Raw genomic sequence first — 25987 nt, 5'->3', positions numbered from 1 at the left:
TTAGAATAAGTTGAGCTAAGTATTAATTGACTCATTTGGTTTTCTTTATTTTCTTTTGTCTTCTCTAGCTGCATATCCCCACCGTTTGAATCTCTTTTACCTTGCCAATGATGTCATACAGAACTGTAAAAGGAAAAATGCAATCATATTCCGTGAGTCGTTTGCTGATGTGCTTCCTGAAGCAGCTGCTCTAGTAAAGTGAGTAAACTCTGTTAGCTGTTTGGGACCTAAGCTTAGAAAATGTACAATTTTAGTGTCTATTTTTACCCATTAATAAGAATTATAATAGTTGCACATTTCAAAATCAAGGATATTTTGCTCAAAATGATTCATTATAACTTTCCTGCTAATATGCATGTTTTTCTTTAAAACTCTGTTTCCTTTTCAAAAGTTGGTCTCTCCATCCTAACTTGACCATTGTGTCTCCTGACCCTAGTTTCTGGATGTACTTCTAACTGCTGTCTCTGCTTTTGTTTTGTTTTGAACACAATTCATTTCTTCCTTCAGAGTCTTTCTGAAATCGTGCCCTTGATGAAATCTGTGTATTTTAAAGAGAACTGTACTCCCCGGGTTGGTGTTGTGGTATAGTAGGCTAAGTTGCTGCCTGCTTCACCAGCATCCCATATGGGTGCTGAGTCCCAGCTGCTGCACTTCCCATCCAGCTCCTTGCTAATGGGCCTGGGCTTTCTCAGTGGAGGACAGCCCAAGTGCTTGGGCCCCTATATCCTTGTAGGAGACTGGAAAGAAGCTCCTGGCTTCTGGCTTTGGCTTTGCTTAGCCCTGGCCATTTTGGCCATTTGAGGAGTGAACCAGAGGGTAGAAGATCAACCAACCAACCAACCTCTCTCTCTCTCTCTCTCTCTCTCTCTCTCTGTAACTCTGCCTTTCAAATAATAAATCTGAAATACTTCCAATACCATATATTTTTTAAATATTTATTTATTTATTTGAAAGGCAGAGTTAAACAGAGAGAAGAGAGACAGAGAGAGAGCGAGCGAGTGAGCAAGACAGTTCTACCATCTGATGATTCACTCCCTAATTGGCCGCAACAGCCGGAGCTGCGCCGATCGGAAGCCAGGAGCCAGGAGCTTCTTCTGGGTCTCCCACGTGGGTACAGGGGTTGGGCCATCCTCTACTGCTTTCCCAGGCCACAGCAGAGAGCTGGATGAGAAGTGGAGTAGCCAGGTCTCAAACCGGCACCCATGTGGGATGCTGGCACTTCAGGCCAGGGCGTTAACCCACTGCGCCACAGTGCTGCCACCCCCCCATTCCATATTGATTTACTTCATTCTTAGCGGAACTTGTTTCCATCATTTACCAGTGTATTCTTATGAAGTGATCAAACAAAGAGGGCTTCCATGCTCAAATAACTTTGGAGAATTACCCATATTACCTTTCTGTTTGAAGATTCAGAGTGAATATTACTATATCAATATTTTGGGGTGGGCCTTTGGCACAGCAATTAAGATACCATTGAGGTGCCCACATATTGGAATAACCTGGGTTCAAGTTCTGGCTCCACTTCCCATTCCAGCTTCCTGCTAATGAGCACCCTAGGAGGCAGCAGGTAATGGCTCAAGTACTTGAGAATTCCTGCTGCCCACATGGGAGACCTGGATTGAGTTCCTGGCTCCTGGATTTAGCCTGGCCCAGCCTAAGCTGTTGCCGGTATTTGGAGAATGAGCTGGGGGGATGAGAGATGTTTCTCCACCTTTACATCTATGTCTCTCATTCAATTAAGCAAATAGATTTTTTAAAATTATATTATTATATATATTATATATATAATATATTATATATTATATTTTTAAAATTTTTGGGGCTGGTGCTGTGGCGCAGTGGATTAACACCCTGGCCTGAAGCGCTGGCGTCCCATATGGACACCGGTTCAAGACCTGGTGGCTCGACTTCCAGTCCAGCTTTCTGCTGTGGCCTGGGAAAGCAGTAGAAGATGGCCCAAGTGCTTGGGCCCCTGCACCCGCATGGAAGACCCAGAAGAAGCTCCTGGCTCCTGGCTTCAGATTGGCGCAGTTCCAGCTGTTATGGCCAATCAGGAGTGAACCAGTGGAAGACACCCCCCCCACACACATCTCTTTCTATCTCTGTGTTAACTCTGCCTTTCAAATAAATAAATAAATCTTTAAAAAAAAGTTGAAGAGAAGCATGTTTTCTCAAAATTAAAGAAAATTATATTAAAATTTTTATTTCAGGGACTTTACAATGCTAATTTTTTTTTTTTTCAGATTTATTTATTTATTTGAAAGTCAGAGTTACACAGGGAGAAGGAGAGGCAGAGAGAGACAGGTCTTCCATTCACTGGTTCACTCTCCAGTTGGCCTCAATGGCCAAAGCTGTTCTGATCCAAAGCTAGAAGCCAGGAACTTCTTCTGTCCCTTGCAGGTACAGGGGCCCAAGGACTCGGGCCATATTCCACTGCTTTCCCAGGCCATAGCAGAGAGCTGGATCAGAAGAGGAGCAGCCGGGACTTGAACTGGTGCCCATATGAGATGCTGGCACTGCAGATGGCTGCTTTACCTGCTGCACCACAGCGCTGGCCCCACAATGTTAATTTCAAAACAGCGAAACATTTACCAGGGGCTGTTGTTTTTGAATACCTACTAAATATCATATTTGAGGGAATTCTGGTATATAAATACAAATTTTTATTTGATGTGATTTTTGCAGTTATTAACAGTGTTTTCTTTGTGTCACATTGCATTTGTAAGTTATTCAAAAGACTACAGTTACAGGATAAATAATAATGTGAAATAATCATAATAGCTAAAAGTTTCCTCAGATTTTATATGTATATAAACATTGGTCCATTTGTTATTATTAGCCCATTCAGAAGTGAATAATCCTTGTTCCTTCCTTTGTGTTGTTAATTTTGTCCACTTTACTATTACAAAAGATTAAATATTGGTTCTGCTTGAAGGTACACGGAGTAGACATTTTGTCTCATAGTTAAATTGCCACGTGGCATGGCCACATCCCACATCAGAATGCCTGTTTCAAGTCCTGGCTCCTCTGGTTTTGAACCAGCTTCCTGCTAATGAGCAGCATGTGAGGCAGCTACTGATGACTCCTGCCACCCACATGAGAGACATGCATTGAGTTCTGGGCTCCTAGTTTCAGCCTGGTGCAACACTGGCTATTGTAGACATTGGAAGAGTGAGCCAATGGATGGAAGATCTGTTTCTCTGACTTTCACATTAATTGAAAGTCAATAAATATTTAGAAAAAAATACATGATACACATTAGGGGCCGGCACTGTGTTAAGCCACTTCCTGCAGCACCAGCATCCTGTATGGGCAGTGGTTCAAGTGCAGGCTGCTCCACTTCTGTTCCACCTCCCTGCTTTGCACCTAGGAAAGCAGTAGATGTCTCAGGTGCTTGGGTTCCTGCATCCTTGTTTGAGACCCACAAAAAGATCCCGGTTCCTGGCTTTAGCCTGGCCCAGCCCTTGCCATTCCAGCCATTCAAGGAGTGAGCCAGCAGATGCAAGGTCCATCTCTTTCTCTCTCTCTGTAACTCTGCCCTTCAAATGAATAAAATTTTTTTTTAAATGAAAATAATAGTAATGTGAGTACTCGTAATTGACCAAATATTATACAAATTGAGGTACCATTTAATTCTAAAACAACTTTGCACAGTAGTTACTACTGCTTTCCTCATTTTGAGGAAGAAGCAACTGTGTTTTAGAGAGGTTAGGTAACTTGTTTAAGCTTTCAAAAATACCTGGGGTTGAATAGCCACAATTCTCACCCTGAACTATCCAAACCACACCCTACCTCAAATTTGAAAAATCTAAAAGATATTAAAGAAAACCCAGATAAATAGAGAGATACGTAATTTTGAAGGAAAAGATTCAGTATTATTCAAAATGTTTCTTTCCCAATATGTAACCTATGAATTGCAAGTTTAGTCCAATTTCAATGTATAAGAATAAATATCTAAGACAGTTTTTTAAAGGAACAGTAAGATTAGAGTTGCTCCGTCAGTTTTCACATATATCTTTTTTTTTAAGATTTATGTATGTATTTATTTATTTATTTAAAACTCAAAGTTACACAGAAGACCTCTCTCTCTCTCTCTCTCTCTCTGCCTGTGCCTCTCTATACTCTGCATTTCAAATAAACAAATCTTATTTTTAAATAGATACATTTCTTTATTTGAAAGGCAGAGTTACACAGAGAAAGAGAAATATCTTCCATACGTTGGTTCACTCCCCCAGATGGCCACAACAGCCAGGGCTGGGCTAGGCCAAAGCCAGGAGTCAAGAATTGAATTGGAGCTCATCTGGGATGCCAGTGTCGCAGACCCACTGTGCCACAACTCCAGCCCCCATGTTATAAATTTTAAATTGCTATTTAAATAAATATTACTTAAGATGTACAGTAACCAAGCTTGCAAACGTGGTGGTTTTGATTAGTTTATTTGAAAGGCGGGGGGTGAGAGAACATTTTGTGGGGTTTCCCCATAAAACATTTTGTTGAGTTTCCATCCATTGGTTCACTCTCTAAATGCCCAGGGCAGGACAAACCCAGGAGCCAGTAATTCTATCCAGGTCTCCTGCATGGGTGACAAGGGCCCAGTCATTTAGGCCAGTAACATCTGCCTTCCCAGTCATGTTAGCAGGAAGCTGGATTGGAAACAGAGTATCTAGGCCTGGAACTGGCACTTGGACATGGAATGCAGGTGTTCCAAGCAGCGGTTTTTAATCTGCTGTGCTACAATGTCCACTGTAGCACATTGGTTTTTATAGTTTTCTCTAAAATGAGGAGACTGAAGCCCAGAGCAGGTAAGAAATTGCCACAAATAAGAGGCAGGCGTTTGGCCCAGCAGTTAATATATCTGCTTTTCATATCAGAATGGTTGAGTTCACGTCTCGGCTCCATTACTGATTCCAGCTTCCTGAGAGCATTCATCTTGGGAGGCAGTAAGTGATGGCTCCAGTCCCTACCACCCATGTGGGAGACTGAGATGAATTCTGGAATCATGGCTTTGATCTGGCCTAGCCCCAACTGTGCATATGAAGAATAAACCAGTGAATGGGATCTCTCTCCCTCTCTCAATCAAATAAATAAATATATAAAAAATTCTTTTAAAAAGAAAAGAAGTTGCCCAGAGTAAAATGACAATTTAGTAAAAGAGCTGAGACTACGACCATATTTTCCTGCCTCTTAGTCTTCTGTTAATTCTGTTCTGCCAAATAGCCCTCCTAAATCTAATTTATGGATTTTGTTTTTAAAGATTTATTTATTTATTTGGAAGTCAGGGTTACACAGAGAGAGTAGGAGAGGCAGAGAGAGAGGTCTTCCATCCACTGGTTTACTCCCCAGTTGGCTGCAATGGCCGGAGCTGCACCAATCCGAAGCCAGGAGCCAGGAGCCTCCTTCGGATCTCCCATGTGGGTGCAGGGCCCAAGGACTTGGGCCATCTTGTATCCTTTCCCAGGCCACAGCAGAGAGCTGGATTGGAAGTGGAGCATCTGGGACTCGAACCGGTACCCATATAGGATGCTGGCACTGCAGGCGGCAGCTTTACCCCCTACACCACTGTGCCAGCCCCAAGGTTTTTGATCTTTTAATGTCCCCTTAGTAATCTAGTTTTTTTTTTCTTTACTTATTAATACTGTTGTTATCTGAAAGGCAGAGTTAGGGTCCAGTGCTGTGGTGCAGCGGATTAACTCCCTGGCCTGAAGCGCTGGCATCCCATGTGGGCACCAGTTCGGGTCCTTGTGTCCCTGTACCCACATGGGAGGCCTGGAAGAAGCTCCTGGCTCTTGGTTTCATATCGGCACAACTCCAGCCATTGCGGCCAATTGGGGAGTAAACCAGCAGATGGAAGACCTCTCTCTCTCTCTCTCTGCCTTTCTTCTCTCTGTGCATCTCTGACTTTCAAATAGATATAAATCTTTTTAAAAAATAAATAAAAAAAAGAGAGAGAGAAGGAGAGACTCTGAGAGATCTTTCATCCGTTGGTTCACTCACCAAATGGCTGCAATGGCTGCTGCTGGGTGGCGCTGAAATCAGGAGCCAAGAGCTTCTTCCAGGTGTCCCATGTGGGTCAAGGGGCCTAAGCACTTGGGACAACTTCCACTGCTTTCCCAGGCCATTCGCAGGGAGCTGGATCAGAAGTGGAGCAGCTGGGACTCGAACTGGTGCACAGATGGGATGCCAATGTCACAGGCAGAGGCTTAACCTGCTATGCCACAGCACCGGACTCCTTTATTTCTTACCAGATGTTGATTTCTATTAATGTTTCTTCTTTGTTCTATGCCTTTTAATTTTCCATTATTCTTTTTCTTTTTATTATTTGTATTATTGTAATAGCCTGTTAACTAATTTCCCAGTTTCCCTTCTCCTTTTCCTTCATTTCAGACTAGAATCAATATGCATGGGTTTTCATCTTGCCTCATAAGAGTAGAAATTAATAAAATAAAACCCAAATACACAATAAGGTACCTATAATAGTCAAATTTGTAGAGACAGCAGTAGAATGCTGGCTGTTAATGTTTGGGGTGGGAAGATGGAGCTTTTTGTTTAATGTGTACAGTTTCGGGCCGGTGTTGTGGCGCAGTGACTTAATGCCCTGGCCTAAAGCACCAGCATCCCATATGGGCGCCAGTTAGAGACCGGCTGCTCCACTTCCGATCCAGCTCTCTGCTATGGCCTGGGAAAGTAGTAGAAGATGGCCCAAATCCTGGGCCCCTGCACCCACGTGGGGGACCCGGGAGAAGCTCCTGGCTACTGGCTTCAGATCAGCACAGCTCCGGCCATTGCGGCCAATTGGGGAGTGCACCATCGGATGGAAGACCCCTCTCTTTCTCTGCCTCTCCTCTCTATGTGTAACTCTGATGCAAAGAATTTTGGAGATAGGGATGGTGGTGATGGTTGCACAACAATATAAATTTACTTAATGCCATTGAACTATACACTTAAAAGGGTTAAGATGGTAAATTTTATCTTCCATATATTTTACCATATTAAGGAAGTTGGGGAAAAAAACAAACCAAACAGATATGCAATAGAAGTGTTCTACAAAGGAACCATTGGTTCTCTGAGAAAATAATAATTGAATATTAGATTGATCAAGATAAAAGACACAGGATAAGAATAGGATAATATGAGCATACTCTCAGTGAATTTGAAACTTTAGACAGAATGGTTTACATTTCTTTAAAAAATATATAGAAGTAACTGAAATGACGTCCCAGAAAATTGAGGACCTTCGACTTCTATACCATTGAATGAATTCAATCAAGAGTCAAATAAATGTGTTTCCATTAGAACATTCCTGGGGCAGGCACTTGGTGCAGCAGTTAAGTCACTGCTTGAGGTACCCAGATCTCTCCCATGCCAGAGGGCCTAGTTCATGACCCAGCTCCTCCACTATGTATCCAGCTTTCTGCTGAAAACTGGTAGAAAGTAAAAGAAAGCCTAGAAACAGACAAGTATATATATATTTTTTAAGATTTTATTTATCTATTTGAAGGCAGAGTTACAGAGAGGCAGAGAGAGAGACAAGAGTCTTCCATTCGTTGGCCATAAAGGCTGAGCTGTGTCAATCCAAAGCCAGGAGCCTGGCGTTTCCTCCAGGCCTCCCACGTGGGTACAGGGGCCCAAGGACTTGGGCCATCTTCCACTGCTTTCCCAGTCCAGTAGCAGAGAGCTGGATCAGAAGTAGAGCAGCCAGGAGTCAAACCAGCACCTATATGGGATGCCAGCATTTCAGGTGGCAGCCTTACCCTCTATGCCACAGTGCCAGCCCCAACGGGCCAGTATAAGAAGAGTCTGCATGGATTTCAAAATTCTTTTTTGCATCAAAATTTATCTTTTTTTTTTTTTTTAAGTAGGATTCATTTATTTGAAAGAGTGATTGAGAAAGAAGAGGGGAGAGAGATATCTTCCATCTACTCTTCATTCCCCAGATACCTTCAACAACCAAGACTAGGGTCTTCCATATGGGTGGCAAGGGTCCAAAATACTTGGGCCATCTTGTGCTGCCTACCCTGGGCAAATGAGCAGGAGGTTAGACCAGAAACATGTAGTAGCCAGGGTTTGAACCACAATCTCTTCAGTTTGGGATGCAGGCATCCCTTGGGGCAGGCTAACCGACTGCAACATAGTGCCTGCCCCAGTAAATTTATCTTTTTGATTCTATCTTTCCATGAACTTGGTTCTTTTAAAAGATTTCTTTTTATTTATTTGAAAGGCAGAGTTAACAGAGAAAAGTAGAAAGAGAGAGAGGTCTTTCCTCTGCTGGTTCAATCCCCAAATGGCTACCACGACTAAGGCTGAGCCAGGCTGAAGCCGGGAGCCAGGAGCTTCTTCCTGGCTTCCCATGTGGGTTCAGGGGCCCAAGTACTCCACTGCTTTCCCAGGCCATTAGTAAGGAACTGGATCAGAAATAGAGCAGCCAGGACTCAAACCAGCACCCATGTGGTATGCCAGCGCTGCAGTTCAGGGCTTTAACCTACTGCAACACATTGCCAGCCCGTCCAGAACTTTTAAAGTATTGTCATGTATTTGTGTACTTGATAGTACTACAAGTGGTCTAAAAATAATACTTTCATAAGTAATGCTGGTACAATTGACTCTATATAGAAAAAATGAACTTAGATCCCACCTATGGACAAAAATTAATTCTGTTAATTCAGTACCTAAATATGAAATAACTAAGTTTTTTTTTAAAAAAGATTTATTTGGCCGGCGCCGCGGCTCACGGCTAATCCTCCGCCTAGCGGCGCCGGCACACCGGGTTCTAGTCCCGGTCGGGGCGCCGGATTCTGTCCCGGTTGCCCCTCTTCCAGGCCAGCTCTCTGCTGTGGCCAGGGAGTGCAGTGGAGGATGGCCCAGGTGCTTGGGCCCTGCACCCCATGGGAGACCAGGAAAAGCACCTGGCTCCTGGCTCCTGCCATCGGATCAGCGCGTTGCGCCGGCCGCAGCACGCCGGCCACGGCGGCCATTGGAGGGTGAACCAACGGCAAAGGAAGACCTTTCTCTCTGTCTCTCTCACTGTCCACTCTGCCTGTCAAAAAAAGATTTATTTATTTTTATTTGAAAGGCAGAGTTAGAGAAATAGGGAGATCTTCCATATGCTGGTTCACTCCCCAAACAGCCACAATGGTCAGTGTTGGGCCAGGCCGAAACCAGGTACCAGGAGCTTCTGGGTGTCCCAGTGTGGGTGCAGGGGCCAAGGACTTGGGCCATCTTCTACCATTTTCCCAGACCACAGCAGAGAGCTGGATTGGAAGAGGAGCAGCCAGGTCTTGAACCGGTGCTCATATGGGATGCTGGCACCACAGGCGGAAGATGAACCTACTGCGCCACAGCGCCTGCCCCATGTACATGTCTTATACAACTTTTTTGTCATGCTTATTTTATAATTTCAAAATGTTGCCACTAAAGAGATTGAAATGGTATACCAAAAAAAATACTTATTTGGACTAAACATGATTTTTCAAATTATAAAACTGAGTAAATTAATTGAAAAAAACTCTTTCTGAAAGTTGAATTCATAGCCTAGAACAGTTGTACACTAAATGATAAAGTGATATCACACATCCCCAGTTAGAGAATTGGAACCATTAGGGTTCTTTTTTTTTTTTAAGATTGTATTTATTTATTTGAGAGGTAGAGTTACAGACAGTGAGAGGGAGAGACAGAGAGAAAGGTCTTCCTTCCGTTGGTTCACCCCCCAAATGACTGAAACAGCTGGATTTGCGCAGATCCAAAGCCAGGAGCCAGGTGCTTCTTCCTGTCTTCCATGCGGGTGCAAGGGCCCAAGAACTTGGGCCATCTTCTACTGCTTTCCCAGGCCATAACAGAGAGCTGGATTGGAAGGGGAGCAGCCAGGACTAGAACTGGCACCCATATGGGATGCCTGTGCCGCAAGCAAAGGATTAACCTATTGCACCATGGCGCCGGCCCCAACCATTGGGGTTCTGCTCTCTCTGTCCCTCTACCTTCCTGATAGATTTGATATCCTCAAGAAATTCTCTCTGCCTTCCCTTTCCAATCTAGATTAAATAATTTTTCCTTTTTGCTACTGTTACACAGCACTGTAATTAGCTCATATGACTTTTAAAATTTATTTATTTTCATTGTGCTTATAAAGGCAGAGTAATAGATACAAATAGCAAGAAATCTTCCATCCACTGGTTCACATCAGTTGGGGCTGGACCAGGCCAAAACCAGGAGCCTGGAACGTAATCTGATACTCCCACATGGGTAACAGAGACCTAACTACTTGAGCCATCACCTGCTGCCTCCCAGTGTATATACATTAGCAGAAAGTTGGAATTGGAAGTTGAGCCAGGACCCAAACTGTCAATCCAATGGAATGTGGGTACCCCAAGTAGCATCTTTACTGTTATGCCAAATGCCACCCCAAAATTATTTTTGTCATTATTCTCTTTCATCACTTTTTGTCAGACTTTGAGCCAATGCCCTGCACAGTGCCTGCTTTGCACTTGATAGGTAATTAGTAATGTTTGTAAAATGGGTAAGGGGTGGGTGGAAATACCGTAAGTGTTTCTTCTGTATAGGCTTAAGGTTCCTGGGTCGGGGCGCCGGATTCTGTCCCGGTTGCCCCTCTTCCAGTCCAGCTCTCTGCTGTGGCCAGGGAGTGCAGTGGAGGATGGCCCAAGTGCTTGGGCCCTGCACCCCATGGGAGACCAGGATAAGTACCTGGCTCCTGCCATCGGATCAGCGTGGTGCGCCGGCCGCAGCGTGGTGGCCATTGGAGGGTGAACCAACGGCAAAGGAAGACCTTTCTCTCTGTCTCTCTCTCTCACTGTCCACTCTGCCTGTCAAAAAAAAAAAAAAAAAAAAAAAAAAAGGACTTAACAGGATATGAGATTTGGCCTGCCAATTAAGATGCCACTTAGAACTCCTGCATCCCATGTTACAATGCGTTAGTCCCAATTCCAGCTTCCTGCTGATGTGTACCCTGAGAGGCAGCTGTTGGTGACTAAGATTCAGAAATGTCTGAGAATCCAGTTTTTTTCCTAGGTTGTTTTTGATAGAGAAATATACAGTATATTAACATTATCTATATTGGCCTTACTATGCTATTGAACACCAGAACTTTTTTTTTTTTTTTTTTTAAGGTTTATTTATTTACTTGAAAATCAGTTACATAGAGAGAAGGAGAGGCGGGGGGGGGAGGAGCAGCCGGCACTCGAACCAATGCCCATATGGGATGCTGGCACTGCAGACGGTGGCTTTACCCACTATGCCACAGCACTGGCCCCCAGAACTTCTTATTCCTATCTGGTTATAACCTGGTACCTATCAGTCAGTCTTTCCCTATAACTTCCTTTCTCACTTCCCTTCCCAGCCCCTGGTAACCATCATTATATTTTTAACTTCTATGAAATCATCTTAAAAAAAAAAAAAAGATTTATTTATTTATTTGAAAGGCAGAGTTACACAGAGAGAGAAGGAGAGGCAGAGAGAGAGGTCTTCCATCCACTGGTTCACTCCACCTTGAGCTGACCCCTTATTTCAATTCCATTCAGACATTTAACACATTTAACCTGTTAAATACAGCCAGTTAGTCTGATGACATCCCTATAATGATGTGTTGATACACATCCCTTAGTGATGGCCAAGATGGTGCTATTAACTGTGACAACTGGGTATTTCCTCTTGCACTGTTCATCAGTGTTAGGCTTTGAAATAACTTGCTAAGACCTCGCTGTTTTAAATTGGGATGGCAGGGAGGACTTCCAAAGGAAACATCTATTGAATGTTCTGACATTTCTGCAAGGTTAATTTTTTTTTCTTTTTACTTACAAATCAAAAAAAGTTTGTAACTAAATGTTTTATGTTACGTGTGGCAATTGTAAATTTAGTAGCAGCTGAGACTGATCAGCAGTGGCTAAAATAGAGGACTAGGATTCCAAGGTGAGTGAACTGCTCTTCTGCATTTGGGTTGGGTTTGGTTTAGTTTTGGAAGAAATCTTTTGCCAGGTGATTGAACCATAGGAATTTGAGAGCTCTGTGTTTCTGTAAATAAGGAATAAGTCTAAAAATTTTCTAGCTAGCAGAAATTACCTTGTAAAAATCATTTTATAAATGAGAAAACCTACTCTCAAATGACTTCTTACTAAAGCCAGGACTAAAATCTCTGGTTTCTGCATGCAGTACTGTTTTTACTATATCATACCCAACTCTTATTTTTAATTTTGTTAGTGAATTTATATTAGACTGGTGAATCACTTTTAAACTCATAAAATCACAAGTTTCCCTGTAAGACAAAGTGAGATTTTCACCAGTCGCTGTGAATATCACAGAATTTATTTTTAAGAAATATGAATGAGTTAAGCAAATCCACATTAACACATACAGAATTTAAAGAGTATTACAGTTTAAGCCATCCAAATTATACCAGTTTTGTCTTACTTACAACTGAGTTTGTCTTACTTAGAACTGAGTTTGCGTTTGCAGCATTGATTTGTTACTGATTTCTGTCCATACTGTCACTCATGCTTTTTTCCTCCCATGGTATTAGGATGAATTTTTCTGTAAAAGTTACCCATGTGGATAGTAACTGATGACTAACAAAGGAAAGAAGCTGCACTGAAGGTGCATAAACTGAGCCAAAGATCTCTTCCTTGATACATATTTTTTAAAGACTTAGCATTTATTTGAAAGGCAGAGTTAAATAGAGAGGAGGAGAGGAGAGAGAGAGATTTGCCATCTGCTGGCCCACTCCTCAAATGGCCACAATAGCCTGGGCTGGGCCAGGCTGAAGCCAGGAGCCCAGAACACCATCCGAGTCTCTACATGGGTGTCAGGGGCCCAGGTACTCCGACCTTACTTCATTACCTTCCCAGGGACGTTAGAAGGGAGCTGGATTGGACGTGAAGCAGCCAGACTTTGAACTAACACCCATATTGGATGCTGGCATTGCAGCCATGCCCTAATTCACTGTGCCACAACCCTGGCCTTTCTTCCTTGATATTTTTAACTAGTATAATAGCATAAACTAAAGTTCAAAACTTTCAAGCATCTGTAGTTGCACAAGAAGAGAGGTAGCAGTTGTTGTTTTTTCCAGCATGTTTTCTTGAGATTTTTTGGTGACTGACTACTGGGACTTAAAATGAATAGTTTGGTTTGAAAATGATAAAATACAAGTGTTGTTTATTCAGCTAATATTTAGTGATCACCGTGTAGTAATAGCAAAGAAACAACAATAAATAGTTAACAGTTTCTGCCTTGAAAAATGTCTGTAGTCTAGTTGAAAAAACAGACATTACACACCTATAACTTGACTTTTGGCAGAATGACCAGCCAACTAGGAACATGACATACTGGAAAGACAGAGCTGATGTTGACAAGTATCAGTAGCATCAGATGATCTGCACATGTAAGCCTAGGATTTAAGGTGCTCTTGTGTGATTAGCTCCGCCTGGTTTTCTGGGTAGACTTTAGAAGAGCACATTTCCTGTTCAGGCTACAGGGGTCCCAGATTAAGAACAAATGCACATGTACTCACAGTCAGAGAAACCCAAACACACAGGAAACAAGTGAAAAATTAGCAGATTTAGATACACACATATACACTATGGGCTTCAGATACTGGGTTATCAGGCAATTTTTTTTTTTAAAGATTTATTTATTTATTTGAAAGGCAGTTACTGAGAGGCAGAGGCAAAGAGAAAGAGAGAAGTCTTCCATCTGCTGGTTCACTCCCCAAATGGCCACAACAGTTGGAGCTGTACTGATTCAAAGCCAGGAGCCGGGAGCTTCTTCCTGGTCTCCATGTGGGTACAGGAACCCAAGGACTTGGGCCATCTTCTGCTGCTTTCCCAGACATATTAATAGGGAGCTGGATCAGAAGTGGAGAAGCCGGGACTCGAAGGATGCCCATATGGCATGTTGGCACTGCAGGCAGTAGTTTTACCCCTATCAGGGGTTTTACCTCTATCAGCAGTTGGCTTCTATCAGGCAATTTATAGAACAACTATAGGGTCGTTGTTTGGCATAGTGGTTAAGACACTGGATTGCCCACATCTCCATAAGTGATTCCTGAAGTGTCGAGTTTGAGTTGTTGGCCCCGCTTCCAATCCAGCTCCCTGCTAATGAGCACCCTGGCAGGCAGCAGTGATGGCACCCATGTGTGAGACCTCAGTTGAGTTCCTCACTTTTGACTTTGCTGGCATTTGGGGAATGAACCAGTGGACATAAGATCTCTGCCTGCCTATCCCTGTCTCTCTGCCTTTCAATTAACTGACGAAAATAAGTAAATAAAAATTTAAAAACAAAACAAGCAAAAACCTTAAAAAAAAAAAAAAAACCACAAGTGTTGGAGAAGATGCAAAGAAAGTAAAACTCTTCTACCTTTCTAGTAGGAATATAAAATGATGTGGTTGCTCTCGAAAATAGTTTGGTGGTTTTTCAAAAATTAATCATAGAAATACCATATAATCCAGCAATATATTCCCAAAAGAACTAAAAACAGGGACTCAATATTTGTATACTCATGTTCCTAGCACTGTTCTCGATAGCATAAGTGGAGAAGTAACCCAAATATCTTATCAGCAGATAAATGGATCAACAAAACATGGTGTTGCATATAATGGAATATTATTCAACATAAAAAGGGAAGGAAATTTTGACACATTTTGCAGCATGAATGAAGGTTGCTGATGTTATACTAAGTGAAATAAGCTAGTCACAAAAGACAGGTATTATGTGATTGCATTTGTTTGAAGTGCCTTTAATAATCAAATTCAGAGACAAAGTAAAATGGTGGTTGCTATGGGACTGGGAGAATGGTGTTGTGTAATGGGTATAGAATTTGAGTTTTGCAGGCCTGGCACTGTGGTGCAGCAGGTTAAACAGATGCCCGTGGCACCGGCATCCCATATGGGCACTGGTTCAAGTCCCAGATGCTCCTCTTCAATCCAGTTCCCTGCTTATGTGCCTGGTAAAAGCAGAAGATGGCCCACGTGCTTGGGGAGAGCCGGATGAAGCTCTTGGCTCCTGGCTTTGGCCTGGCCCAGCCCCAGCCATTATGGCCTTTGGGGAGTGAGCCAGCAGATGGAAAATCTCTGTCTCTTCCTCTTTCTCTGTAACTTGACTTTCAAATAAAATAAAATAAATAAATCTTTCTTAAAGAAGAAAAAGAATTTGATTTTGCAAGATAAAAAGTTTTGTTATGTAACAATTTGTATATACCAAACTGAACTGTATACTTTAAAATGGTTAAGATGGTGAATTTTATGAATTTTATGTGTATTATACCACAGGGCTTTTTTTTTTTTTTTTTAATCAGAATGAACTTCTGATTCATGGATGGACCTTGAAAACACTGTGCTGAAATAAGTCAGGCACAAATATTGCATGATTACACTTACATAAAATACATAAAATAGGAAAATCCATGGAGAAAGAAAAAAGATTAGAGAATATCCTGAGCTGGAGGAAGAGGTAGTAGGGAGTTATTGAATGGATAACAGAGTACCTGAGTGTCTGTGAGCCCCTGATTCCCATGCTGAAGCCTTGCCCCAGTGTGGTAGCAGTAAACAGGTAGCAACTTTGGAGGGTGATTTGCCCACAAGGGCTCCATTTTTCTACTTACTACTTGTTGAATTCTGTATTTAGTGAAAGGTTAAGCTTGTGACTATAAAGAAAATTGAAATTTTGTCATGGTAAAAATTAAAAGAAAAATTAAGAAGGAGGAGTGGGTAGGAAATATCATTATGCTCTTGAAACTATATATTTAAAATATATTAAGTTGCTTTTTTACAAATAAGAAGTTTTTAATGATTAAAATGGCAAATATTACATGTATTTAACCAGAGTTAAAAAATTAATAATAATTGTAGCAGACAGATGACATCCAAAAAGACTACAGTTTGACAACAGATTTCTCAGCAGCAGCAGTGGTGGAAGCCATTTGGCAGTTACCAAACAAATCTTTATTCTAGATTTGCATGCAAACCAAAACTACTTTCAAGAACCAAGCAGGGACCTGCGTTGTGTGTAGCACAGGGGGTTAAGCAGCCGCCTGCAGCACCAGCATCCTATGTGGGGCTCTTTCCAATCCAGCTCCCTGCTAATGTGCCTGGTAAGGCAGCAAAGGATGGCCCAGGAGCTTGGGCCCCTCCTTTCACAGAGGAGACCCAGAAGAGGCTCTTGGCTCCTGGCTTCGGATCAGCCCAGCTCCAGCCATTGCAGCCATATGGAGAGTGAACCAGTAGATGGAAGATCTCTCTAAGAACAGTCTTAGCGGAAGATTTTTAGACCTTTGTGAATAAAACTGTACTCGGAAATAATACAAATTTTTAAATGCTAATAAGATATTATGTAGTCATTAACAGTCATGTTTATGGGGCAGGCATTTAGCCTTGCAGTTAAGATGCTGGTTAATATACCTGGAACCCACATCAAAGTACAAAGGTTCACGTCCCAGCTCTGCTTCCTGATTCCAGTTGCCTGCTGATGCAGATCCTGGGAGGCAGTGGTGAAAGTTCAAGTAATTAAGTTCTTGCCAGCTGTGTGGGAGATTGCATTACTGACCTTTGGCTGTGCCCCAGCCTTTGATGTCATTTGGGGAGTGAACCAGCAAATGAATGCTTTCCTCTTGTCTTCCAAATAAAGAAATTTTTTAATTAAAAGAAAAATGTTTGCCAGGAATTGTTTCAGAACTTTGGGAAATGCTTGTTTTGTCAAGTGAAAACAATAGAGTACAGTTGTGTGTGTTTATAAATACTTTCAAATACAATACATTCATGGGGGGAAAAGATAAAAGATAATAATGCTGAAATCGTTACTCTGTAAATTTCCATTTGGTGAAAGTGAGTAGTTTTTCTTTAGGGTTTTCCTTAATTTTTTTAGTGTTCTATAATAGATGTATGGGCTTTTAGGATTTTTAGGGTTTTTTTTTTTAATGAGAGGAAACATCTCAGCATAAAAAGTAAAAGAAATGAGGAACCAACGCTGTGCCAGCATCCCATATTGGGTGCCTTCAAGACCCGGCTGCTCCACTTCTGATCCAGCTGTCTGCTATGGCCTGGGAAAGCAATAGAAGATGACCCATGTCCTTGGACCTCTGCACCCACGTGGGAGACCCTGAAGAAGCTCTTGGCCCCTGACTTTGGATCAGCCCAGTTCCGGCTATTGTAGCCATTTGGGGAGTGAACCAGTGAAGATGGAAGACCTCTCTCTCTCTCTCTCTGCCTTTGCCTCTCTGTAATTAAATAACAATAAAATAAATAATTTATTTAAAAAGTAAAAGAAATGAAATAGTCTATTATGGTTAAATCTCCAGAAAATTGTGTTTAAAACCTCCAGAAGCACCATCTTCTCTTTCTTATATATTATACTGTCCTTAGGAGAAAATAAAACAATCTTTGTAAATACATGATGTTATATAATTCACAGGCTGTCATGTTTAGTTTGAGGAGAAAGTCAGTGTTTTTACAGTTTTTATTTTTCCTTCTCTTCAGAGATCCATCTGTTTCTAAGTCTATAGAACGAATCTTTAAAATCTGGGAAGATAGAAATGTGTACCCAGAAGAAATGATTGTGGCATTGAGAGAAGCTTTGAGTAAGTATCTTTTCTTTCTAAAAGAAAATTTGAGTCACTCTTTATAATTATATATATTTTATAGATATGATGATGTTGTATAATAGTACAAAATAAAGTTTTGGATTTGGCCCTATTTGTTTAAAATTAAATGCTTATGAAAATTTAGATCTGTTTGCATTAAAGTTTAAGTTGGTTCAGGCTTTGGAGTGGGAGGTTGGATTTTCTTTTTATTGACTAGAAAAGTGAAGCATATTAAGTGACAGTAGCCATCCAATCATTTTTCTGTATTTGCTCAATTGATTATTTCACACGTTTTTTGTCGGTGTTTAACAAATACCACCCTGTCCTCTTACTGCTGGAGAATTTTTGGACAGGATTTTCAATAGCTTTGTTTCCATAGCATTTGGTAGTAAGGATATAGTAACAGTCTTCAGATTCTCTTAACTTAGATTTGTACTAAGTTGTGTACCTGGTTTTTAAAAATTACTTCTTTTGTAACAGATAATATGTAAGTCAGTAAATCTTTGACTAGAAGTTGGTGATAGTCTGCTATCATGTCCCTCATTTGCTTTAAAAATAGCATCTTCTAAGAAGCTGTTAAATTCTTCTTGGGGTTTGATAACTGGTACGTTTAAACCTCCTGCCCTGTTATTTTCAGAATTGGTAGTTTCATTGATTATAGAAATTACTGTTATTTGACGGCTTCTTAGATTTGATGGGTGTATTGAAAGAAAAGGAAAGAAAGAAACAACACACAGTCTTGGATTGCCTTTTTTGATGCTACAACTTTGGCACTGAAGTGGACAGACAGAACAGCTTCCCATAATGCCAGATTGCAAAAACTGAAATGTTTTCCAGGTACAACTTTCAAAACTCAGAAGCAGCTGAAAGAAAATCTGAACAAACAACCGAATAAGCAGTGGAAGAAATCACAAAGTAAGGAACAAAATCTCAACTAATATAAAATTACCTCCTCTTTTTGGAGCAGAAGAAAATGTAGACCATTTGACATCGCACCTGGCATAAACCGTGGGCAAGCCTGTGTTTTTCAGGCCCGGGAGGCTCCCAGTGATTTACACTAAGCCAGCCATCATGAAGTTACTTCTTTAAAAACCACTTTAAACAAAGGAAATGCAGAAAAAGGGTTTGATTGAGTGAAGATTCAAGAGTAGTTGGGGGATTGAAAGAAGAAAAAAAAAAAAACTTGATAGTGCCCAGGCTAATTCTCAGATTCAAAGATACATGAAGTTAGAGGCAGCTGAAATTAAACAACAGAGCTGAAGAAGAGAATAGGCATTAAGAAGCATTTCTGTGGGAGCCATGAAATCCTTCAGATTGGGGATACGCTCTGCCAAATTATACGTGGGCCTCAAATCCTGGCCAGAAGCTCGTTCTCTAACTGGAGCTCCTATAATGTTTTACCAGTTTACCCAGCATGAGATCAAGGGAGTGGAATACTGCATGTGATAGGCTGCTGTGGGCAAACTGAGGAATATTGAGAGAGACTTGAAGGTGTGGAGAGACCAAGGTAAAAGACAGTGAGAATTGGGAGGTGAAACAAGATTCTTAGGATGGTTTTGCTCCAGCAAGCGTATGATATTCATCATGATTAAGGGAGTCCTGTGACATCCTTTTGGTCGTAAATTGCATGCATAAGATCACCAAGAGTCGTCCTTTGAGCCAAAGTTCAACCACAGTGGTGATGTGCTTAGAACTTTCTTATGTTTGCCATGAATTGAGTCAGCAGCAAAAGGAATCCACAGCTCAATACGTAGGAAATAGAGTTGATATTTGTAAGTAATTTTCTTCTGCCAGTGCTCAGGATTAAGTGGATGTCCTCTTCCTGAACACTCTTAATTTGAGGTGTTGCAATCTCCTTTTACTCAGTCAGACTAGGAAAAGAAGGTACTTTATGCTTCAAGGGTCTGTTGGAGGTAAGTAGGTTAGGCCTAATTAAGTAGTGTATTTTGACATTAAACATGCTTGAGAGTGTTTAGATTTCATAGTCCATTATTTAATACAGGATTTATATTATGATTTAAATGCGCATGTTTGCCATATATTCAGAGTATACCCATAACTAAAAAGCTGAAATTTTTCTTTAATTTTAGTCAACTCTTTGTGTTTATATTCTTAACAGCCTTTTGTTTAATTCCAACAGCATCCACAAATCCAAAAGCTGCTCTCAAGTCTAAGATAGTTGCTGAATTTCGAGTAAGTTACAGAATATATTCAGTTTTGTGTTATAGTTTCCCACATGGTCCAGTAAGACTTCTTTTTGTCACTTATGTTTTAAAGAATTCCAAATTGGGATTAGATTACTTGAAGTTTTATCTGTTCCCCCAAAAATAACCTTCTCCCAGAATATCTATTACCAGCTAAATTCTGTAATGAATTCATGCCAACAAACAGATTCATCTTTCTGTAAAGCTCTGATAAATTAGAAATTTCTTAAGAGTAACAGAAGACCATGTTTACCTAATTAAAATTTAAAGAGAATATAACTGGACCTTTGTTTCAGTTTTAATCCTGTATCTGTAAATTAGCCTTAAATAAGGGGCAGGATCTTTTACAGTATATAAATGAATTTATGGTTTTGACATCAGAATTGATTGAGGAAAAGTAAGGGTTTTTTGTTTCCCCTCAAGATTTTGTTAGGTTTTAGCTTAGGTTTTTGTTGTTGTTGTTCTAATAGGAGATAGAATAATTGAATGAGCTTGTAAATGAAATGTGTTTCTGGTCTGTGTTCAGTCTCAGGCCCTCATTGAAGAGCTGTTACTATACAAGCGCTCAGAAGATCAGATAGAACTGAAGGAAAAGCAGCTATCAACTATGAGGGTGGATGTGTGCAGCACAGAAACTCTCAAATGCTTAAAAGGTAATAATTACATCTTTTTAGTTTTTATATGTTTATTTGAAAAGCAGAAAGGGATCTGTCACAACAGCCAGGGTTAGGACAGACCAAGGCCAGCAGCTAGGAATTATTCCGAGTCTCCAAGTGAGTAGTAGCAACCCAAATACTGCCTCCCAGGGTGTGCACCAGCAGGATGCTGGAATGGAGAGCAAAGCCAGGATTTGAACCCAGGCCCTCCAATGTGAGCTGCAGGTGTCTCACGTGGCAGCTTGACCACTGTACCAAATGCCCAACCCACTTACATCCTTTAAATAGAATAATTCAGATTTTTCTTTCCAGAAATGTCATTTTCAGGTAGTCTATAAAGAGAACATTAGATTGTAGAAAGCAGTAAGTAAATTCTTATCCTTCCCCTCCTTTCTAGTCTTTCTTGGTATATGAGCTTATATATAGACACTTGTGTTGCACATGTGTGGTTTGTCGTTTGGGGCATGCTTTTTAATGAGGTCACGCTAATGCCTCATAAAATCTTGTTAGTTGCCCTCTTTTCCTTACATTGTAAATAATAAATAATCATACTAGAGATCGGCACTGTGGCATAGCAGGTAAATCCACCACCTGCAGTGCCAACATACCTTATGGGCACCGGTTTGAGTCCCAGCAGCTCCATTTCTTAACCAACTCACTGCTGTGGTCTGGGAAAGCAGTAGAAAATGACCCAAGGGAGACCCAGAAGAAGCTCCTGGCTCCTGGTTTCGGATCAACCCAGCTCTGGCTGTTGTGGCCAGTTGAGGGAGTGATTCTCTCTGCCTCTGCCTTTCTGTAACTCCATCTTTCAAATAAATAAATAAATCTTTAAAAAAAAAAGAATAAAGAATTTAATCTACCTTAAGTAAAGTTTTAAAAAAATAGCTATTAGAGTATAACCCTCATGAAGGCAGAAATTATCTTTTTTTTTTTTTTAAGGTTTATTTATTTGAAAGGCAGAGTTACAGAGAGAGATTTCCATCCCCTGGTTCACTCCCCAAATGGCTGCAACAGCCAGGGCTGGGCCAGCCCAAAGCCAGGAGCCAGGTGTTTCTGGATCTCCCACGTGGGTACAGGGGCCCAAGCTTCCCAAGTGCATTAGCAGGGAGCTGTATGGGAAGTAGAGTAGCCAGGAATTGAACTGTTGCCCATGTGGGAATGCAAGCGCTGCATGTGGCGGCTTAGCCGATATGCCACTCACCAGCCTCCAGAAATCATCTTTATTTGTTCATTGCTATCCCCAGTGCCTACGGTAATCTTAGTACATAATAAACATTTGATACATAGTTTTGAAATAATGAGTAAATGACAACTAGCTTTCATTTGGGTGCCTGTTTTGTCTCTACACCATATCTTAACATTTATCTAATGTAGCCTTTACATCAACTCAAAAGCATACTAAAAAACCCTTCTGAGTTTTTGGCTTTCTTTTTGTTTGTTTGTTTTTGAGTAAGCAGGGTTGGATTTATTGAACATGTTACATAGGAGGAGTGGGCAGTCAGGACACCTAGCAACTAGCTGGTGCTGCTACATGCCATGGGGGAACAGCAAGCTGAGTAAGGCAGCTAGAAGCTGACGACTGCTGCCAAAAATCTCTGTTTTCTAAATGAGAAATCTGAGGTGTCATGAGATTAATAGCACAGCTGGTAAGAGGCAAGGCCAGCATTTGTACCCATATCCAAAGTCATATTCTAGCAGTCAGTAAGGCAGAGGTATATATCTAATTATTAAGGATCTTTTTCAGGTAGAACAAAAATTTTAGTGTGAAGCATTGAAGAAGCCACTTTATGTTCACTTTGGTTTCTCATCCAAAAGATATATCTAGGGGCAGGTTAGTTTAGCTTGATGGTTAACTCGATGATAAACGTCCCCACATCCCGTATCAGAGTGTCAGGGTTCAGTACCCAGCTCTACTAGTGAATCCAGCTTTCTGCCAGTGCAGATCTTGGGAAGTCCTGGTTATGGATCAAGTGGTTGGGTCCCTGCCACCTTCTTGGGAGACCTGGATTGAGTTCCCACCTCCAGCTTTAGACTCACCCAGTCTGTCCCATTGCATGCATTGGGCAAGTGAACCAGCAGAGAGTAGCACTCTTCTCTCCCCCTCTGCCTGTCAAATGCAAAAATAAGTAAATAAGACATTTTTATTATCTGCTGTAATGCAAAATAGCATAAATGGAATTGAGCCTCATTGTTATTCCTTGGTAGAATGTGGTATCTAATTTGTGAAGAAAGTGATTAGCAGGGGCTGGCGTTGTGGCATAACAGGTTAAACCTCCATCTACAGGGCCAGCATCCCGAGTGGGCACCAGTTCAAGTCCCACCTGCTCCACTTCAACCCAGCTCCATGCTAATGCACCTGGGAAAGTAGTGGAAAGATGGCCCAAGTACTTGGGCCCCTGAACCCATGTGGGAGACCCAAAAGAGGCTCCTGGCTCCTGTCTTCAGGCTGGCCCATCCTTGGCTGTTGCAGCCATTTGGAGACTGTAGCAGCAGAAGAAGCAATTAGCAGAATTCTTTTAGCTGAACTTTCTTTGCCTTTATTCTTTTTTAAGACTATTTGAAAGGCAGAGTTACAGAGAGAAAGGGAGAGACAGCGAGAGAGATCTTCCGTCCACTGGTGTACTCCCCAAATGGCCACAACAGTCAAGGCCAAGCCAAACTGAAGCCAGGAGCCTGGAATTCATCTGGGGCTCTCACATGATTGACAAGGGCCCAAGCACTCAATCTGCCTTCTACTGCCTTCCCAGGTGCATTAGCACGGGGCTGGATCAGAAGTGGAGCAGCCAGGACTCAAACTGGTGCCCTTTATGAGATCCCAGTGTCACTGACAGTAGCTGAAACCATTGTACCACAGCTCCGGCCTCTCTTTACCTCGTGGGTTTTTTTTTGTTTTGTTTTGTTTTGTTTTTGACAGGCAGAGTGGACAGTGAGAGAGAGAGACAGAGAGAAAGATCTTCCTTTTGCCATTGGTTCACCCTCCAATGGCCGCCGCGGCCCGTGTGCTGTGGCCGGCGCACCGCACTGATCCGATGGCAGGAGCCAGGTACTTATCCTGGTCTCCCATGGGGTGCAAGTACTTGGGCCATCCTCCACTGCACTCCCTGGCCACAGCAGAGAGCTGGCCTTTTACCTCGGTTTTAATACATGTGCTTTTATACTTACTTCTCTCATTCAGATTTATGAATGTGCTTTGTGAAGTTTTTGTTTTTGAGAGGGAGAGAAAAAGCAAGAGCTCCCATCCTCTCATTCACTCTCCAAATGCCTGCAGTGGTTGAGGGGCTGAAACCAGGAACTCAATATAAGTTTCCCACATGGGTGGCTGAAACCCCTCTACCTGAGCCATCTCCACTGCCTCCCAGGGTTCTCATCAGCAGGAAGCTGGGTTCAGGAGTTGGGATCAAATCCAGGAACTCTGATGTAGGACATGGGTGTCTAACCACTAGACCAAAACCCATCCTGTGAACAGTTGTTGTTTTGTTTTTTTGTTTTTGTTTTTTTTTTTTAAGATGTATTTATTTATTTGAAAAACAGAGTTAGAGAGAGAGAAAGAGAGAGGTCTTCCATCTACTGGTTCACTCCCCAAATGGCTGCAATAGCTGGAGTTGAGCTGATCCAAAGCCAGGAGCCAGGAGCCTCCTCCGGGTCTCCCACACAAGTACAGGGGCCCAAACACTTGGGCTATTTTCAATTGCCTTCCTAGCCCATAGCAGAGAGCTGGATTGGAAGTGGAACAGCCAGGACCTGAACCAGCACCCTTATGGACACCTGCACTGCAGGCAGTGGCCCCACCCACTACATCACAGCACCAGCCCTATACAATATTTTTAGTGTGCCTTTGACTTGAAGAAGCCTCCTTAAGGTGCAGTAATGAGACTGAAAATATTAACACAATAATGCATCAATAACAAAGTCAAAGAAAAGCAAGAACAAAGAAGGTTGGTTGGTTTTTTTTTTTGGTTTTTTTTTTTTCAGAAGATCATTTTTATATCCTGAAATGAATACTTTCTCTGTTATTTTAGATAAAACAGGAGGGAAAAAGTTCTCCAAAGAATTTGAAGAGGCAAGTTCCAAGCTGGAGGAATTTGTGAATGGATTAGATAAGCAGGTGAAAAATGGGCCCTCACTAACAGAAGCACTGGAAAATGCTGGAATTTTCTATGAAGCACAGTACAAAGAAGTAAAAGTAGTAGCCAATGTAAGTAATAATTAAAGCTGTCCTATATTGAATAATTACCGTGTGTTATAGACTATTTGCATATGTTGTCTAACTTTATGGAAAATAAGCATTACTATCTCCATATTTCATAGAAAAAATCATTTTGAAGAGGATTAGTGACATTGCACAAGGTAAAATAGCCAGCAGGTGGTGGAGTTGAAGTTAAGACCTGGGTCTTTCTAATGCTAGAGGTCAGACTGACACCCCCTGACCATTGCCTAACCTCGTCGTAGTTAATAAAATTAGGCAGAAGCACATATACTTTTTATTTAACCAGAAAATTGAATGGAAATATTATTTTACTAAACTTCTTGTAAATTACCTGAACTAACCAAAGGGAAGGAAGGTAATCAAAAGACCAGGATTCAGTTATAGGGAACTCCATCCTAATGACCCCGTCTCAGCCGATCACTTCCCACAGACCACAGCCTACCACGATTGTGTGACATTTCCAACCTCTTAATACCATGAGCATAAGACTTTAGGGACGAAAGCCCTGCATGAGTTCAGGGAGACAAATACTCCAAGTATAGCACTCTGCCCCTGGCCTTCTAAAACTCATGTTCTCTCATAGAACATACAGTAACCAGTCTAATCATGAGAAAGAAGAAACTCAATTGACAGTATGAAATAACTGATTGTACTTTCCAAAACTGCCAAAGCCTTCACAAATGAGGAAAGTCTAACACAAACAAGAGGATCCTAAGGAGACTCAACTAATAAATGTTACCTTGAATGAGGTCTTGGATTAAAGAAAGGACATTAGATAAAAATTGAACAAAGCTGAATGAAGTGTGGGTTCATTAGTGTGATAAATGAGCTATACTAGTATATTGTAATAATAGGGAACATTGAGTGTGGGATATATGGGAATGAACCTCTGTACTGTCTTTACTTTTTTTTTTTTAATCTAGTTTGGTTTGTTTTAGCAAAACAAGATATTTTTAAGTCAGAAACCTCCTGCCGCAATGTCAGGAGAGGTATTCCGATAGAGGGAGACCCCTACATTTATTTTGAAAACCTAAAACTGTTCTAAAATAAAAGGTTTATTTTTTTAAAAGTGACTAGAATGTAACTTTCCAGGCTGTCCTTTATTTTTGGATTTGATATTTGTCTATCTTGGTCGTTGTAATATCTGCAGTACCTAGAACAGCACATTTAGGCTCTCAGTATATTGTTTGGGTGAATGAGTGGATGAGACGAAGAAGGATGGATTACAGAAGTCCTCTGGCTTCCTGACTTAGGCAGTTGTGTAGGGAACACAAACAGTGCAGATGAGGAACTACTCCATGCTTGACACATGATGGTATTTTCCTATTTTGTTCTAATGGTGTAGTTA

At 41.4% G+C, this 25987-nt stretch overlaps 1 protein-coding gene across 8 annotated transcripts in view; it reads left to right on the top strand.

Moving 5' to 3' along the window:
* Nucleotides 1–25987, top strand: part of RPRD2 (regulation of nuclear pre-mRNA domain containing 2) — a 93654-nt gene that overhangs the window by 54642 nt on the left and 13025 nt on the right. For 4 of the 8 annotated variants that reach the window (XM_051857306.2, XM_051857303.2, XM_051857305.2 and 1 more), the window contains exons 2-7: nt 69–198; nt 17469–17569; nt 18410–18487; nt 19713–19765; nt 20303–20429; nt 24452–24627. In XM_051857306.2, coding sequence (XP_051713266.2) covers nt 69–198; nt 17469–17569; nt 18410–18487; nt 19713–19765; nt 20303–20429; nt 24452–24627 — 665 coding nt within the window. The remainder of the gene's footprint in view (nt 1–68; nt 199–17468; nt 17570–18409; nt 18488–19712; nt 19766–20302; nt 20430–24451; nt 24628–25987) is intronic. The other 4 variants (XM_051857307.2, XM_051857304.2, XM_008264489.4 and 1 more) reach the window with 1 other exon arrangement.

The sequence above is a fragment of the Oryctolagus cuniculus genome, chromosome 7 (assembly GCF_964237555.1).
Source record: "Oryctolagus cuniculus chromosome 7, mOryCun1.1, whole genome shotgun sequence".
Lineage (NCBI taxonomy): Eukaryota > Metazoa > Chordata > Mammalia > Lagomorpha > Leporidae > Oryctolagus > Oryctolagus cuniculus.
This window is presented reverse-complemented; position numbering and strand designations above follow the sequence as displayed.